The sequence below is a fragment of the Syngnathus acus genome, chromosome 3 (assembly GCF_901709675.1).
Source record: "Syngnathus acus chromosome 3, fSynAcu1.2, whole genome shotgun sequence".
Taxonomy (NCBI): Eukaryota; Metazoa; Chordata; class Actinopteri; order Syngnathiformes; family Syngnathidae; genus Syngnathus; species Syngnathus acus.
Genome location: NC_051089.1, coordinates 13,438,064 through 13,454,284, shown reverse-complemented (window position 1 = coordinate 13,454,284; position 16,221 = coordinate 13,438,064). Strand labels below are relative to the sequence as shown.

The following is a 16,221-nucleotide window of genomic DNA, read 5'->3' as shown; positions in this document are numbered from 1 at the left end:
ACAATAACATACAACTTTTTATAGTGCATTTCAATCATTAATGTAGTGCATTTCAAGCATGATAAGTTGAGAGCTGGCATATATATTTTCAATTATGTAAATTATCTATAAATAATGCTGGAATATTGTTTCAGGACTTGTTATATTGGAGTGCATCACTGAGGGAGTTCACACACAGATCATAAAAGCTCGTGTCACTGGAACACAATACAGGTTGAAGTGAAACCTATTTGTGATCAAATAGTTGAAACTCAGATGAGTGTTCAATAAGTGGCAACCACCAAAGTAAAACTGTTTAATAGCATATTACAAACACGGCAACATACATAGTCTGATTTGAATACCAAACAATGGAAATACCGGCTTGTAGTCTTATAATAATGTGACTAAACTTTAAAATAAATCTCTGTTCATGAGTCTCGACACGACAGTCAAATTTTAAAACAACTTCGGACTTAAAATACACAAATTTTGGCACATTTCAACAACATTTTTCACTACCGTAGTTCCCATGTGATTGATTTGGCAAATTCAATCTGTGGATAAGTACGGTGACAAATAAACCCACAATTGTAATTATTACTCTTGAAATATCGAGAACGTATGCAAACATGCACAAAACTATGTCAAATGTAACAAAGCAAATCATTGTTTCACTGTGTATTGTGGATTTTATAGCAACTCTCATCTGTAGTAGTGGTGGGGTGTCATTGCCTGACCTGCGCAAAGACCTCTCGCAGCCACGGTGAATCCTCATAGAGCCGTGGGTCACCCAAATACTCTGAGGTCCTCTTGTAGAAGTAGTAGTACAACACAGACGCTGTTAACACATTTGAAAACACGAAAATAGGGAAAGTAAAATTCAGTATCTCTGGGACAAAATGCTGCTTATCACTTTTCAATGCTTTGCCACAAATCAGACACTGGAGACATTTTACACATTTTCGCTAAATTGTTTTGTACTTCTTTACTTGTTTGTACTTTTAAAATGAACTCAATGTCACCACTCTTTTCCCATGGTTTATCTGAAATGCAAAATTACTCGTTTTGTAACATGGCAACATTAAATGATGTTATTAGACAAAATAACTTGTGTATTTTGACAAATTTAATTTGTAATCCAGAGCCCATAGCAATTAATTCTGAAAAGAAAGTTTTCAAAATATCAGTAGTAGGATTTTACTCAATGATCATTATATACTCTTAACTTGAGTTCAGCCCACAGAACAGAGCACAGTCAAAACCGAGATGCAAGGTTGCCATTTTCATAGGATCAACTGGAGAGACCAATAACAAGATAATAGATCGTTTGCTGATCCACGTATTAGATTACATGCACATGAAAATCCAAACTACATGACGAGAGGCTACTGCATCATCCTGCTCATAGAAAGATAAACATCCTGTACACAAGATTGGTGAGGCCCGTTTTCTATCTCTGTCCTTCAAATAAAAAGAAAACAAGACGAGTCATGCAGAGAAATACTTAACGTCTGAATTGATGAGTCAAACGTCTGAAAATGAAATTGGTTCAGTAACCTTGTAATTACAGCTGTACTCGTTTCACTTTTTTATGCTTAAAATCAGCTATGGTTTTAAAACAACTATGCAAGGTTTCGTTACGTGATTAAGTGGCTCACTAGCTTTGAAATAAGACATTATCTTTCTTACCAGCTCTCTGGAACACAAACATCAACTGAAGGCCATCTGTCCAAATAAATCGTTTGGTATTTAGCCATCGAAGATTCTGCAAGGAAAGAGAAAGCATCGCTCTTGACTTTGCTTTTAATCACTGCTTTTAAACACACAATACAAAGAACAGATGTGGAATGAAAAGATCTTCTGAGTCAGTGAAACATAGTGAATGCGAATGTTGTTTTGCATTCAAACACAAGGCTGATTGCAAGGCTTGATGAATATGACAAAGTTGGCATGAACCAGCATGCGGATCCAACTGAATACCCATAAAAGGTTTGGAGCAATTTGGTGATCGCTGTTGAGATCAACAACTACTTAGGCATTTTTGTTTGTGAGGTTTACACTCAACTTTAATGGGTGACTAAGTGTCAAGACCATTCACCCTGTGAAGTACCGTATTTTCCGGACTATAAGGCGCACTTCCAAAGAATGGCCCATTTTAAAACGTTGTCCTTATATAAGGCGCACCGGACTATAAGGCGCACCATTAATGCATCATGTCAGATTTTTAATCCAAATCAAATCATTCTCCATTTTATCTTTTTTATTTCAACTTCAGATGCAACAAATGACTTTATAATCACAAAATAACGATCTATAGTCTTTTTGATTCATGATTCATAGTCTTCAGCAGGCCACTTATGACTGATTTTATGACACAATGCTTCGGGCCAGTTTAAATTTAGGAATTTGGTCCATATATAAGGCGCACCAGACTGTAAGGCGCACTGTCGGCTTTTGAGAAGATTTTAGGTTTTTAGGTGCGCCTTATAGTCCGGAAAATACGGTACTGACGGTCTGGTCTCTGATTATAACTGATGCAATACATCAAAGGGCTGAACTCATTTGAACCCGAAACGTCTCACAAAAACTAAATTGCCTTCCCTTAGGTCAAATCTTTTCTGTGCACATTTACAACAGCAAATGAATGTATTTTTAATTAGTAGAGCTGCTGGTTTGAAAGTTCATTGGCAGGATCATATTTTGGAGAAATATCTGTTCTCACTCACCATGAGCCAGGAATGGAGTATTACACTGAAGGTCAAATAGAGTGCAGAGAGCATTAGCAAAGCTCTAAATCTCTCCAACAATATGGCTACCAGACCGACCTGGAACACGTAGGTGTTAAACAGCATCAAGAGAATGATAATGAGGTTGAACAAGATGGCAATGTCTTGAATGCTATTGATGAAAGACAAGAAAAGACAGGAATGGATATTAAATACATGAAAGAGCTTCACCTTAAGTTACTTATTGTTGGACTTACACAAAAAGTACCAGTTGGACTGCTTGCTCATCTCTAAGCAGCTCACTGAACGAGTTAACAAATAGGTCGAAGGAGAGCAGGCTGAGCTGAATAAGCAGCACCAGTGAGTAGTTGCTGGGTTGGAGTTTCTCCGTCCCATAGGCTGGGTGCCCAGGCGGATTCTGGTTCCACAATGGATCCAAGGCTGCACTGATCACTAATCTGCAATCGGAACCTGCAGTGGTTTGAGAGGCGCATCGGGACCTTCGTTATGGGGTCGCTGTTGGATGAACCGTCTGAAATCGACTGCTGTCAACATACCAAGACTGACGTGGGTAATACTGCATCAGCGCTGTGGTGGCGAAGCCTCTAATAGTGGCAAACTTCTTGTTTTCATTTATTTTATTGATTCTTCATTTTGAAACTGGAGACACGTCTACATCCAAATCCAGATACTGTGGGAAAGGACACAGGGGAGATTCATTTGTATTCTTGTTGAGAGCATCATCCTGCAAATCATATTTACTGCATCGTGCAAATGTCATTCTCTTACAGATTTGCATACATTTATTCACGCAGTGTCCTGAATTTGATTGGAAAATTCACACATGCACACACGTAGATTGAGGCTTTGTCCTTCCAAACGGTCACACAGCAAAGCAGGAGAGATGAGTGTTTTAGCTACACCAGGCTACGTAATCACGACTGCAATAAAGCATCCAAGACTGAGTGAAAAATATGTGTGTGTTGAATTTGATGACATTTTATGTCACCTGTCAATACAATCTCAATGCATTGACTGCTAAATCAGATGACAGCTATATATACCTGAGGCCTAAATGAAAAGACATTCTAATATTTTTGGAACGAGTTCTACCGTCTACATGTTCTATTGGCTGCTTAGCAACATAGAAATTGCAACACACTATGAGTAAACTAGTATTATCTTGCATAAATGTGTCCTAACCTTATCTTGACAACACATTTACAACCGTTTTTAAAATGATTTACATTACACATCGTCCAGTTTTGCAAAGTGACTTTTGAATTTTCAAGACCTTTTAAAAGACCTGCTTTGATTGAACATTTTGTTTTGTTCGCAACTGACCTTTGTATTTAGATGCTACAACTAGGTCAGAAAAATACTTGGGAATTAGGCTACAAGGTGCTTCCTATACTAAATCTCTCAACTACATAGTTATGTTTCATAAGAAGCCCCACTGGTCACTAAACTGGAAACGTGCGCGTGAATTAATCTATGTTTACCTGTATTTGTCCAGTGCTTCCTTGAGCATCAATTTTAAATATTTCAAAAAGATAAAGCATGAGAATCAGTTCAAGTTACTTACATCCGTGACAAGAATAAGTCCAATTCATCATCACCATCTGCCATCAGGGATCATTAGGTGAGGTTTTGTAAATAATTTTCTCGCACTGCTCTGCATCCTGAATAAATGCATGAAAGTCTCTCAAGTGACACCCGCTGGATCCTCTTTTCAAACCATAAGGCCCATCCAGGAGATGTATTAAAAGCTTGGCATAGCCTCGACAGGTGTGCGGGAGATTAACCCGCTTCTTCAGCGGACCAATAACCTCAAGACCAAATGGTGGAGATTAGCAGAGGTTATCCGTAAACAATTTGATGAAAAGGGTGACTATGGGTAGTGAGGAATGTCCTTGCTCAAAGAGTGAAAAATGCTCAATTTTAATATAAAATATTCAAATTGTCATTCAAAGTTTTCTGTTTATTATTCTCATTTTAGAAAGAAGTGTGTCTGCATGTGTGTGTTTGTTTGTTTGTTCTCGTGATTACCAGTACTGATTTAAGCAGCAATGTTTTAAAAAAGTGGGAAACATTCAACACTTTATTTCTATAAATTTCAGCAAGTTTGTTTTCATTTTCACATGATCACTTTTACAAAATTTCTAGGAAATCACTATGTCCGACAAAGTCGAACAATATTTGGAAACAGGCCCACGGGCTCCTCCTGGGGTTCGTTTAGGGGCCACCTGTTAGCACCGATGGGTGACCAAATTCAGAATGACTCAAATCAGAGCGCACAGATTGAAGAAAACCATTGCCATCCAGTGGTCAATAAGGTTCGTTACACACAATTCTGCATGGGTCGTTTAAGTTTGAAAAGCACCCAGTAAGCCATAGACGTCTATTAGACGTCTGGTCTCGTATAGACCTAATTTAGACGTCATGCATGATGCAGAGCATTCCCACACAACTCAATACTACGACCGCAAAATTAAATACTAAGAAAAAAAAAGGTTGTAGTTGGAGCAAAACAACAACATGGTACAGTATCAATGCGTCCATACAACTTCAGAACACCTTCTGCCTGGGTTCAATTAAAGCAACATTAAAAGTATGGTTAGTTGATGAAAGTGTGAAATGAATATGAATAAACCGCTGCTTGTCGTGTATTAATAAATTGCTTCTTTTCGTGCATTTTGGTTGGGTTCACCTGTACTCACAAAATGAATGCTTTTAATGTTACAAAAATTAACAACATAATTATTCAAGTTGTTTGAGATCGCTGGTTTGGTATGAGGCCAACATTATTCTGTATGTGGCCTCCGGACAGGAAAAAGACGCACGCTCTCCCGGAAGGTGTCCTGGGGTGGAGCTTGTGTGGGTCGCAATCGTGGGATAGTTTTCGCTCACTCGTCTTGGAAACCAAAAGGGCTAAGTGAAAAAGAAAAAAAACAAGCAACCTTTAGAATTCCTGTGTCCATTTCAATCTTTTGTCAAGACTGTAATCGCAAATAACAGGTAAGTGAACGCGGGGATGACTCGGTTTTACCTCACACGGGCAACTTCCAACCTCTGCAGGAATACCGTCTTTTCGACCTCTGATGACTGACGTGTAATGTCGAAAACATTTAATAAGCATTTATGTTTGCTTCCCCGGTGACGTTGATCTTACTAAAATGAAAAATTAAAACACAGTTTTAGCCCTAAATATCGCAACATGACTGGTTAGCTTCGTGATGCACCCTCATTTGCGTTTTCAGCTTAGATTCTTTGATTTTTATTGTTATAAACCAAACTACAGCCAATATTTAGTCATTAGTCAACTTCATTCATTGCACGTTCAAACGATTATAAACTAGGGATAAGGCCCCATAGTGACGTCATGACTACCGCTGAACGATCTTGGGGACGTTCAGGTGAGGCTCAAATTATATTGGATATGATAAAAACAAGAAAGAAAGGGGGAAAAAACACCCAAGTAATCCACAGGAAATAACCCAGATGTTCTCAGAGGAGTATATCGCATTTATATAAGAGCACTTTTAAAAAGATACGCACATCCAGACTTCAAATCTGATGTCAATACAGGTACAATAACTGCATCAAAATATCCTACATTTATGAAGATGCTCAATACAATGCTGTGTAGATGAATATTTACAGTATATGACGGGTCTTTTTTTTTTTAAACTGAATTTAACTTTGCTCAGCTTGATGTTTCTTCTAGCATCTTATCGTGCACATCATGCTGCATGCTAAATTTATATTCAAAAACATGCAATTGATGGAGAATTTTACTTATTAATTTTATTTATTTTAACTTAATTTTATGTTGTCATCTGAGTCCAACTTTTTGTTTTTCTTCTAACTTCGAGTGTGTGGAGTCTATAGACAGGATTTATTGAGATTGAGACAAGGATGCGGGATGGACACAATACAACTGTCTAATAAGAAATATAACTTTGATATACTGGCTGCTTATGCAATTCAAAGCAGTCAAGACTCTTCAACTCGTTCCACGTGTTTGATTAACTTATATTTAATGTTGTTTTTCAAGGAGACTAGTAACCAATATATTTTGACAATAATTGTTTGTAGCAAAAAGGAAAATATGTACAAAAAAATAATAATATTAACAGTGTTGAAATCCCTATAGCATGTTTATTAAATTAAACCAATAAACCTTTCAGCTTTACATTATTTTTTTTATTTTTTTAATCTTAGAAGTGTAGCTCCCAGGCTCTATTTAAGGAAGTTAAATAAAAACTTTCCACAGGAAATACATTTTTCCAAAGTTTCTGATAATCACAAACAAATGATATTGCTTTCTGTACCAACCTGTATTTTCTTTAGCACAAAATAACTGCAAAAACAACACAACAATCAATAGCTTTTGTTTGCATTTAATTCCCAGGCACATGCTAAGAGTGTCAGGTCTCTGACCAGCAGATGGTCAACAGATTCACTAAAGTGTTCTCTCTAAATTGAAATTAAGGGATCACCATTTGTCGAATGAGGGAAGGGAAGAGAGTCAATAGGAGTCATCTGGAGAGGGACAAGTCCGAGCGTGACTAGAAAATCGGCAAGGTGGAGTGAGGTTCAAAAGGATGTTAGCAAATGGGGAGAGTTCTTCTGTGATTTGACTTCATAATTCAGACTGTGCCATTCCAAAGGTCTCCTGTATGTCATATAATAATGAAATTCTCAAGACATGAATTGTCAGACATTATTCACAAGCTATCCAAACAGTGGTTGCAAAATCTATGGAAAAAGCCCCATGACTCTCAGCTTGTACCTAATGCTTGCTTACTCATGGATCTCTCTCTGTACACATGGAATAAAGCAATAGCTGCGACTGAGTCACTACATATCTAATATTCCTCGCCCAGAAATTGCTGTAGCCGTGCAACATGTCATTATGCTAAATGTATTAAGCTTGAATTTAAATCTTGCTTTCTGTTTTGTTCGTTTTTCAAAACAATATTAAAATGAAAAAGTTGCAGTCTATTAAAAGACATTAAGCATGATACATTTACAATATACTATATGGTAATTAAATTCAGGTAGAGTTGTTATACTTAGTCATTCTTTTTCACAGCTAATGTTCCAGAGGTCTTTATAAACAAACTTAAGGTGCATAACGTCTTCATTTATCGTGTGTTTTGTTCATTGTTCAGCATGGGTGCAAATGAAGAGAAGAAAGAAACATGCGGAACCATCTGCCTGAAATACCTATTGATCACATTCAATGTCCTATTTTGGGTAAGTCTCCATACAATAAGTATCAATGCAATATGTTCATCCAGAGCTGCATAAATACATTCACCAATATCAATTGTTTTATTTTGACCAGTGATTTGTAGCCAATATTTTACTTGTTCAACCAAGTACTACATATTGTGCTAATAATTTCCTGGCACCTTTCACATATTATTATGATTAACTGTAATGTATTGAAAACACAGGTGAATTTAAGGTGATACATCATTTGACTTTGTTTAAAAAAAAAAAGTTATATTATCTCGGCAAAGATTTGAGACCAACCAATGCCTGAAGTACTACCTCTTGTTACCACTTGGGGGTGCTGTACACTTTATTTCAAGGTTCTCAATTAGATATTTGTGGATGTTAAGAATAATAATAATGTTTTATAATACATTATTCACTTATTTTTTGCAAGATATTTGAGGAGTATGTTGCAAAAGATTTGTTATTATTTTAAAGGCGTTTGCCCATACAATTGGCCCTCTTGTGAATGCACGAGCCTCTGTTGCTGTCAACTAGCTGTGAAACCAATGCTGTACAGACTTTAATGTTTTTTTTTTTACATTACATTCACTATATACAGAGTTTAGTTTTATATTGTTTTAAATAGTATCTTACAGCTAATGAAAACCACAAATTCAAAATCAAAGCAGTTTGAATATTACAAAATAAATAATTGAAATAGTTATTTTGACTAGAAATTAGGTAAAAAGTATTTTCCTTAAATTAATCTGTGTAATGAGCTTAACCTTTTATAAAATATTCACCCATGATCTGAATGAACGTTTGTCTGATATTCAAATACACAATTTCAAATCTATCAAGATGTATAATGCACAAATAGTAATAGTTGCACAAATAGTTTTTGGAACCCTGTAATTGTACCCACGGGTTATCTCAACCCATTTGATCAAAACCAATTTTATCTATTTGTTAAAGATGAGAATCAATGCAGGTGAAAGCTCCCACGAGCTATCTCTCACAGTAACTGTGACTGTCCATCACTTCAATAACTGTAATTCCTCAGCATAAGATGTGTGTTGACATGAATCCTCTCGTATGTCAGTTCACGCTCATTCATTTGCGACGCCTCCTCCTCTCGAGAGCTGACTCATGTTGTGTTCTTCTCTTAGCTCGCTGGGGGCGTTGTGATGGGTGTGGGTGTTTGGACTTTGTTTGAAAAGAGCGACTACATCAGCCTTCTCCCCTCCATGACATACGCCGCCTCTGCCTACATACTGGTCCTCGCTGGAGCCATCGTCATGGTAACAGGCGTTCTGGGATGCTGTGCCACCTTCAAGGAGCAGAGGATGCTGCTGCGAGTGGTAAGAGACTGGCAGAGACACTGCAACCAAAACGATCGCACAACTACTACATGGAAAATAGTGGAGACACCTTATGAAGGTTTGTGTTTTGTGTGACATTAGAAGATTATAAATAGCAACATGACAAGTGGCTGCAATCTTTGTGGAATTTTCTATAAAAACATGGCATAAGCACTTCAAATATCCCCCAATATGTGAATCTAAAAATGTGTACAAATTACACGATCTCTTATGCTTTTTTAAGCAGCCTAAACAAATTGGGAATCACTCTCTTCGCTGACAGAGTTAAAAGGCTACCCCAAAATGGATTTTCAATTTGGAGAAAACATAACTGTAGGGGTGTGAAATAAGTTCTCTAAGATGTTGTGATTATGTGATTGAAAACAAGTGTCGGGCTGTGTGAGTGTGTATCTTGTGTATTTTCAAATGCCCCGTGCTTCCTGAAAAGCTAAGATTAGGCCGATGAATCACAGTGACGGAATGAACGTGTCGCCAAGGAGAGAGGCTATCGAGATCGTTAAAGAGGGCAAACATAAGGGAGGAAAGAGGCTGATTCATGGGACTCCTGTGTTTGCTGGCACTATGCGCTGCCTTAGCAGCAGTGAAGATAGACGCTTCTGCTATGTAAACATCACAGGTTGTCACTTTACTGGGTAGCAGTCGAAAAAGGCAAACAAACCAAACCCAATGTCCAGCTGTATCTGCTTAAGCCTCACCAAGATGAGGAGGAAAAGTCAGACACAGATGGTAAGAAAGTTGAAGTTCAGCCCTGTGAATCAGCCTGCTGAGTCATGTTGGCAGTAATTACAGTGTAACCTTAAGATGCCTGCTGGATGATCACGAGCACTTCTCGGGAGTAGGACACTGCTGCAGCCAACAATCATTTTTCCCTCACACTTGGTGTGGGTCTGTCGCGCTGGAGCGATATGTTTTAATTTTTGTCCTCGTCTCATGGGTCGATTGCAGAATGTTCTTTTCAGATAGCTAGACTGTTGCGGTATGGTACATTTCTTTTTCGATTAATATCGAAGTCGAAGTTGTGGCACATTTTTGTTTTCATGGTCTGTGTTGTAGTCAGTTTACAAATTGCATCCCAAATTGCTCAGCATTCAGAGATCTAAAGAGCACAACTATTAAATCATACACTACTCTCGGTCAAGGTCCTTTAATTCTGATCAATCCTCCTCTCGATCACCAATCACATGGGTGTCAAACTCCTTTTTGTGAGAGAATAATGCATAAAACGTCATAATTTGACCATTGCACAGCACTGCCCTATATGTTCTAAACCGAGTCATATCATAGTTCTATTTGTAGCATTACTATTTTCTCTGAATATCCATTGTTGTGTTTACAAATATATCATTTGTATCTGTCTCCAGTATTTTGTCCTGCTGCTGTGTATTTTCCTGTTGGAGATCCTTGCTGGTGTCCTGGCTTATATCTACTATCGGCAGGTAGGCTACGCTAAAATCTTTTTCATTATTTTAAAAAGCACCTTCCAGGATTAACGTACTGCGAGGCAAAGTGAGCATGACCTTATTATTACATGTGTTGTTGTTTTTTCTTCTCATCCTTTGGGGTTTGCTGTAGGGCTGTCACTAACAAATCTTTTTATTACTGACTGATTATTCTCTTGATTATTTCATCAATTATTCAGGAAATTTCCCAGAATAATATTTATTGTATTCACTTTTTTGCAAAAAAAAAATCCAGTATTACCTTTGCCGCTGGATGTTGAACAGACTACTGTGCGTATTTGCTGTTTGAAATTTGAAACATAACTAAAGAGGACAGTTTTTCCATTTTCCCATTTTGCATTCACATTGCATTAAATTACACAATAGTTTTTCCACCAGCATCCCAGCCTGACAAGTCTAAAGGCCCCACTGTTTAAAACCGTACTGCTCATTATAAATTTCTTGCTTATAATACACAAATTGTCTGCCAAGTTCTTTGTCTGCCAAGTGCTTTGTCTTCTTTATTCACTTTTTACGACTCTTACCTGAGCTAAATCAATCCTCATCCATGAAAACTAGTGAGGCTGTTAAAAGCACCCATGAAAAATCTTTTCTAAATCACTCAGTCTGTAAGGCTCATTTGGCAAACGACACAGCATTGTCCAGTCGTTTTGCCTTCCACTTCTCATTTTATTTCTATGATTATTTGTAGAAAATAACAAAGGAGTGTTTTATTGAGTAAAAAAGGTGATATAATTTTTTATCACAGCAACAAAAGTAGTGTAGCAAGAATGAAATTCACTATTTTATGTTACAAAAACTCAGCTTTACTTGCATTGTACCCTGAAGTTGAGTAACTTTTAGTTTCTCCTGAAATGATTGTTCATAGTTTTGAATCTTTTTCAATTAAATTTCAAATGAGACCCGTTCTTTGATGCTGCTTGGAGAAGAAGCTTTGCGATACTTGACATTCATTATTGCGCTATCTACAGACACGTAATGTCTTTTAGCGCTTCGTCGCATTGGAAGTATTGCCGCTTTGCATAACACACACATGCCTGCACACAGGTGTCGGGTTACTCACCACCATCCATCATTGTCATAGTGCTTCTATACAGAAGAATGAAACAACGTAGGTGCATGTGGGCGATGGCTCGAGCTTTATTTCTGGTCTCTTTTCCAATTCATAGCTGCACTTGATCTTATCCCGGTGAAGATGCTTCATGTTATTGGCCTTTCACTTTCAGTCTGAAAAAAACAAATACATCGTAAAAAACGTGCCTATACTCTTAATTGAAAATTACGTAATTCACATTAAGTAATGCACATTTTGTGACATCATATATAAGATTAAAAAAAACGTATATCACAAAGACGTATTGCAATGCTTTTTTTTTTTCCCTCGGAAGCTATTTGTTGCTTTGCGTTGCATTGCACAGCATGCAACACCAGAGGTCAGCACCTACTATTGGAACAAGCAATAGGAGAAAGCTAGCACCTGTGTGTGTGCGCTGGAGATTACGTTATTTACAAGTATTCTGGTGTTCCCATCTACCAAGAACAATGTTGATTTCTTAAGGGGGCACGATGCACTCAGCTCAGAGTGCATCGTCTCCTCTTATATTTGGATTGAATGGTGGGCCACAGTGGGCATTGTTAGACTCATCAATTCTCCTCTAGGTCCTCATTTCACACGTAGGCCTTTTAATCACTGTCTGGTAAGTTGAGAGACCGAGTTGGACATTGTACAAGACACACTTTCTGTTTTACCTTGTGTGTTTTCAATAAGACCCAAATAAACTAATTAATATTGTGTCTGGCTCCAATAAATGAGTCCATATGACAATGACCTGCTTGCTGCAGCTTAGGGAGTAACTGGCCCAAATAAAAGTCAGTTTGCCACTTTTCTCTCCTCCTTGTATCAGTTTTGTTATTAATTATTTTACACGTCAAATAAACTTGAATTACACTTGGGTAAAATGCCAACACGACAGCGATAAACAATCAAGGCAAGTCAAATGAGGTGTGTCGACTCGTAAATTGTTCTTTTCACTTCACTTCCTCAAGTGCATACAGGTGCTGAACTGCCAGTCCCTTCCTTTTCCTCCTCCCTCTCTAATCTCACTCTGTCCTCTACATTTCCTCCCATCATTCATTCCCTTGATATTTCTGTCATGCTTTGATTTACAGTGGTTTCCCCACTGGCTTGTTGCCATAGAAACTGAGTCCCTCCAGACCTCCCTGCTCCGCCATTGAGCATTCTTGAGAATAAAACACATAAGACCGCCCCCCCAACCACACACACACACACACACACACACACACACACACACACACACACACACACACACACACACACACACACACACACACACACACACACACACACACACACACACTTCCTCTCAACGTATTAGTCGACAACGTGTATCACGAAGACAGCATATTAATCTAATCCGTGCCAAAATTAAGAGTTGCAACTCATTTATTACCAGCCGTGGTCTGTGCTGGACTGTGATGAATTGTGTGGCCACATTGTGAGTTGCGTGTGCATTTATCTGTGTCTGTGGCCAGTTAAATGAGGAGCTGAAACAGAACCTGAAGGAGACCATGGTCCAGAAGTATGAACAGAAGACTCATGAGCATGTGACCACTGCTGTGGATAAACTGCAACAGGAGGTAACTCGTTCCATACACGTCGCCCAAGTGTAAGCACAAACTATAAGATCATTTTACACGACACTTATAAGAAAGTGGATGTCAGCCTTTTGGAATTATTGGTATTGTACCAACATTTCGACATAAATTGGTTAGAAATGGTGAACTGAACTGTATGTGATCAATGGGAAACAATACGGTTAGGACATTTTGGCATTAAACGTTTGTAAAATAGTCCTTTCACTTTTTTTCTTACAACCAATTATTATAATTCAGAGGGCCGCGTCTTTACAGTTATTGGTCTAATTCTAGAAAATGCCAAGCTAGATAGATGCGTTTATTGGATCATTGGTCATGAAGTATAGTGTAGGTATTGAGGCCAAGCAGTATTCCATCATTTGAAGGTTTGGATGGTAGCAGTTCACTCTTTTAGGTGGTTTATGGAGCATCATTTGTGATCTATGGCTATCAGAAGTCAAAGCTATCTATATTTTTTCATTTTCTCTCCTAATGTACGATTATGTATTCTGCGTCTGTCTCCCCCATCAGTTCAAGTGCTGCGGGAGCGACAATTCATCCGACTGGGAGAGGAGTGTCTGGATCCGCTCCCAGGACGGAGACGGCAGGGTGGTGCCTGACAGCTGCTGTAAGACTCCATCCTTGCTGTGTGGACGTGGGGGGCACCCGTCCAACATCTACAAGGTTGAGGTGAGTCTCTGCCAGACGCTGGTGATCCCGAAGCCATTAATGATCCAAATGATAAACATAGTATGCGATTGCGCTCACATATCACATCTTTTTGTTTTGTTCTTTAGGGTGGCTGTATCTCAAAACTGGAGAAATTTATTCAGGACCACCTCAAGATCATTGGAGCAGTGGGTGTTGGGATTGCCTGTGTACAGGTAAGCAAAAATGTCCCTTTTTCAAACACCAAAATCATGAAGACATTACTTTTATATTATTTTTTTGCATCTCCATTCAACATTCAGATTATCGGGATGGTGTTTACGTGCTGCCTATACCACCGTCTCAAGTCGGAGCCATACTGAAGACAAAAAGGAGATGCATGAAGTCACCTCGTCGACATGCTCAAATATCTCATCACTTTTCTTGTGGAGGGAGGTGATGGATTAATTAATTGATCTATCTGAGTTTGTTTAAGTGGTCGGGGAGGAAAAACAATTATGGTTATACAATAAATAATTAGGCATTCAAATTAGAGTCTCAAGATCACAGCACTTAGGAAAAACTGTTGGGATTTTTGCCTCTGAATATTTTATTTAGCCCTCTGTGGAAATTCAAGGTACAATATGATGTTATGTCATGCTAGTGTGGTGGCCTGATTTGTGGGCTAAACCCCGGTAACAGAATTTCTTATTTTCCCAGCATCACCAGCTACACATTTTAACAAGCCCACTCGTTTGCATGTTAACTAACCACTCATACATTTGTCTTCCATGCCTTATAAATTACCAACCCTAAGTCGTACCACTGTTTTTTGTTTTTTTTTATACTTTGTGAATGTGAGCTATAACTGCAGTTGAGCTTTTATTGCCTAATGTGTCTTCACATAGCAACGTGCCACTGTTAGATCAGACTCTTATCCCCCCAGCGTGTTGGCAAGGACACTTTATCTGCCAGACTGATGGTACAATGACTGCACCTTTCTCACCAGCATAAGTGCACCATCTTTGTAATCACACAATAGTGCCAGGATTTTAACTATTTATATCTCGTCTGACGTGCAAAGCTGACTTGATATTGTAATGTGTGTTGCCTATCAACATTGCCATTTTATATTTGACTGTATTTTTTTTCTACCACTGATGCCAAAAATAGACACTGAATGACCTCTGTGCGCATCTACTGCTTTACCAAATAATCAGACAAATCAATGCTGTATATAGATGATCTTTTTAAGTTAAGATTTTGTTTACTTTTCATATGATCAATGTTACAGTTTGACAGTGTGCAGAATCAGGTACTGACATTCTTTTGCATCAGTAATCTTGTTCCTCAAAAGCATCTTGACCAACTAATCAGGCACGAATTTGCGTTTAATAAATAGCCATCAAAATCAAAAACTGTTTCTACTGTGTTTTCTTTTCTCCAGGTCAGAAATTAGCAGCAATTTTTGGGACAGGGCGGTCAATATTATCCATCTAAAAAAACCATGTTGTGCAGTCCAACAATGACCTTCACATGTCAGTGGTCAGGTCAGGCCACCCCCTTAACAAAACGAAACAAAAATCTCAAAAATGTCAGACCTGCTTACCAGTAAGCAGTGGCCCCTCCGTGATTGTCACAGGCTTACAGGTGCATTAGTGTATTGATCAATTCCCTAATGTCGCTGTGCTGCGGGGCTGTCAGTTCCGATGGTGAAACATTTCTCCGACAACTGACCCTAACCCTCGTTTAAACCCTACTTTGAAACCCTAAACCTTGGTTTGAATCCTAGTTTGAAACCCTAACCCTCGTTTTAAACCTTACTATGAAACCCTAACTCTAGTTTAAATCCTATGTTGAAACCCTAACCCTAGTTTTAAACCCTACTTTGAAACCCAAACCCTAGTTTTAAAACTACTTTGAAACCCTAACCCTAGCCCTAACCTTAACCCTACTTTGAAACCCTTATCCTAACCCTAACCCCCAACCCTAACCCTAAACCCTTACCCTACTTTGAAACCCTAACCCTAGCTTGAAACCCGACTTTAAAACCCTAACTCTAGTTTTAAACCCTACCCTAACCCTAGTTTTATGACCTGTTGTAATGCTGATTGTGTGTCAGCAATGTTACTGCGGCGG

The 16,221-nt window shown here is 38.4% G+C and overlaps 2 protein-coding genes across 2 annotated transcripts; one reads left to right on the top strand and one right to left on the bottom strand.

The window, feature by feature from the left end:
* Positions 1-397: 397 nt before the first annotated feature.
* On the bottom strand, positions 398-3,291 carry LOC119120838 (transmembrane protein 138-like). The gene is made up of 5 exons (XM_037248055.1): positions 3,276-3,291; positions 2,966-3,179; positions 2,709-2,880; positions 1,672-1,747; positions 398-820 (listed from the first exon to the last, which is right to left on the bottom strand). The coding sequence occupies exons 1-5, from the start codon at positions 3,289-3,291 to the stop codon at positions 708-710; spliced, it is 591 nt and encodes a 196-aa protein (XP_037103950.1). The 3' UTR covers positions 398-707.
* Positions 3,292-5,552: 2,261 nt separating this feature from the next.
* cd151l (CD151 antigen, like) lies at positions 5,553-15,500 on the top strand. The gene is made up of 8 exons (XM_037247954.1): positions 5,553-5,726; positions 7,886-7,970; positions 9,107-9,298; positions 10,681-10,755; positions 13,333-13,437; positions 13,966-14,124; positions 14,232-14,318; positions 14,406-15,500. Exons 2-8 carry the CDS (start codon positions 7,887-7,889, stop codon positions 14,463-14,465), a joined length of 762 nt encoding a protein of 253 aa, XP_037103849.1. The 5' UTR covers positions 5,553-5,726; position 7,886; the 3' UTR covers positions 14,466-15,500.
* The last annotated feature ends 721 nt before the right edge of the window (positions 15,501-16,221 follow it).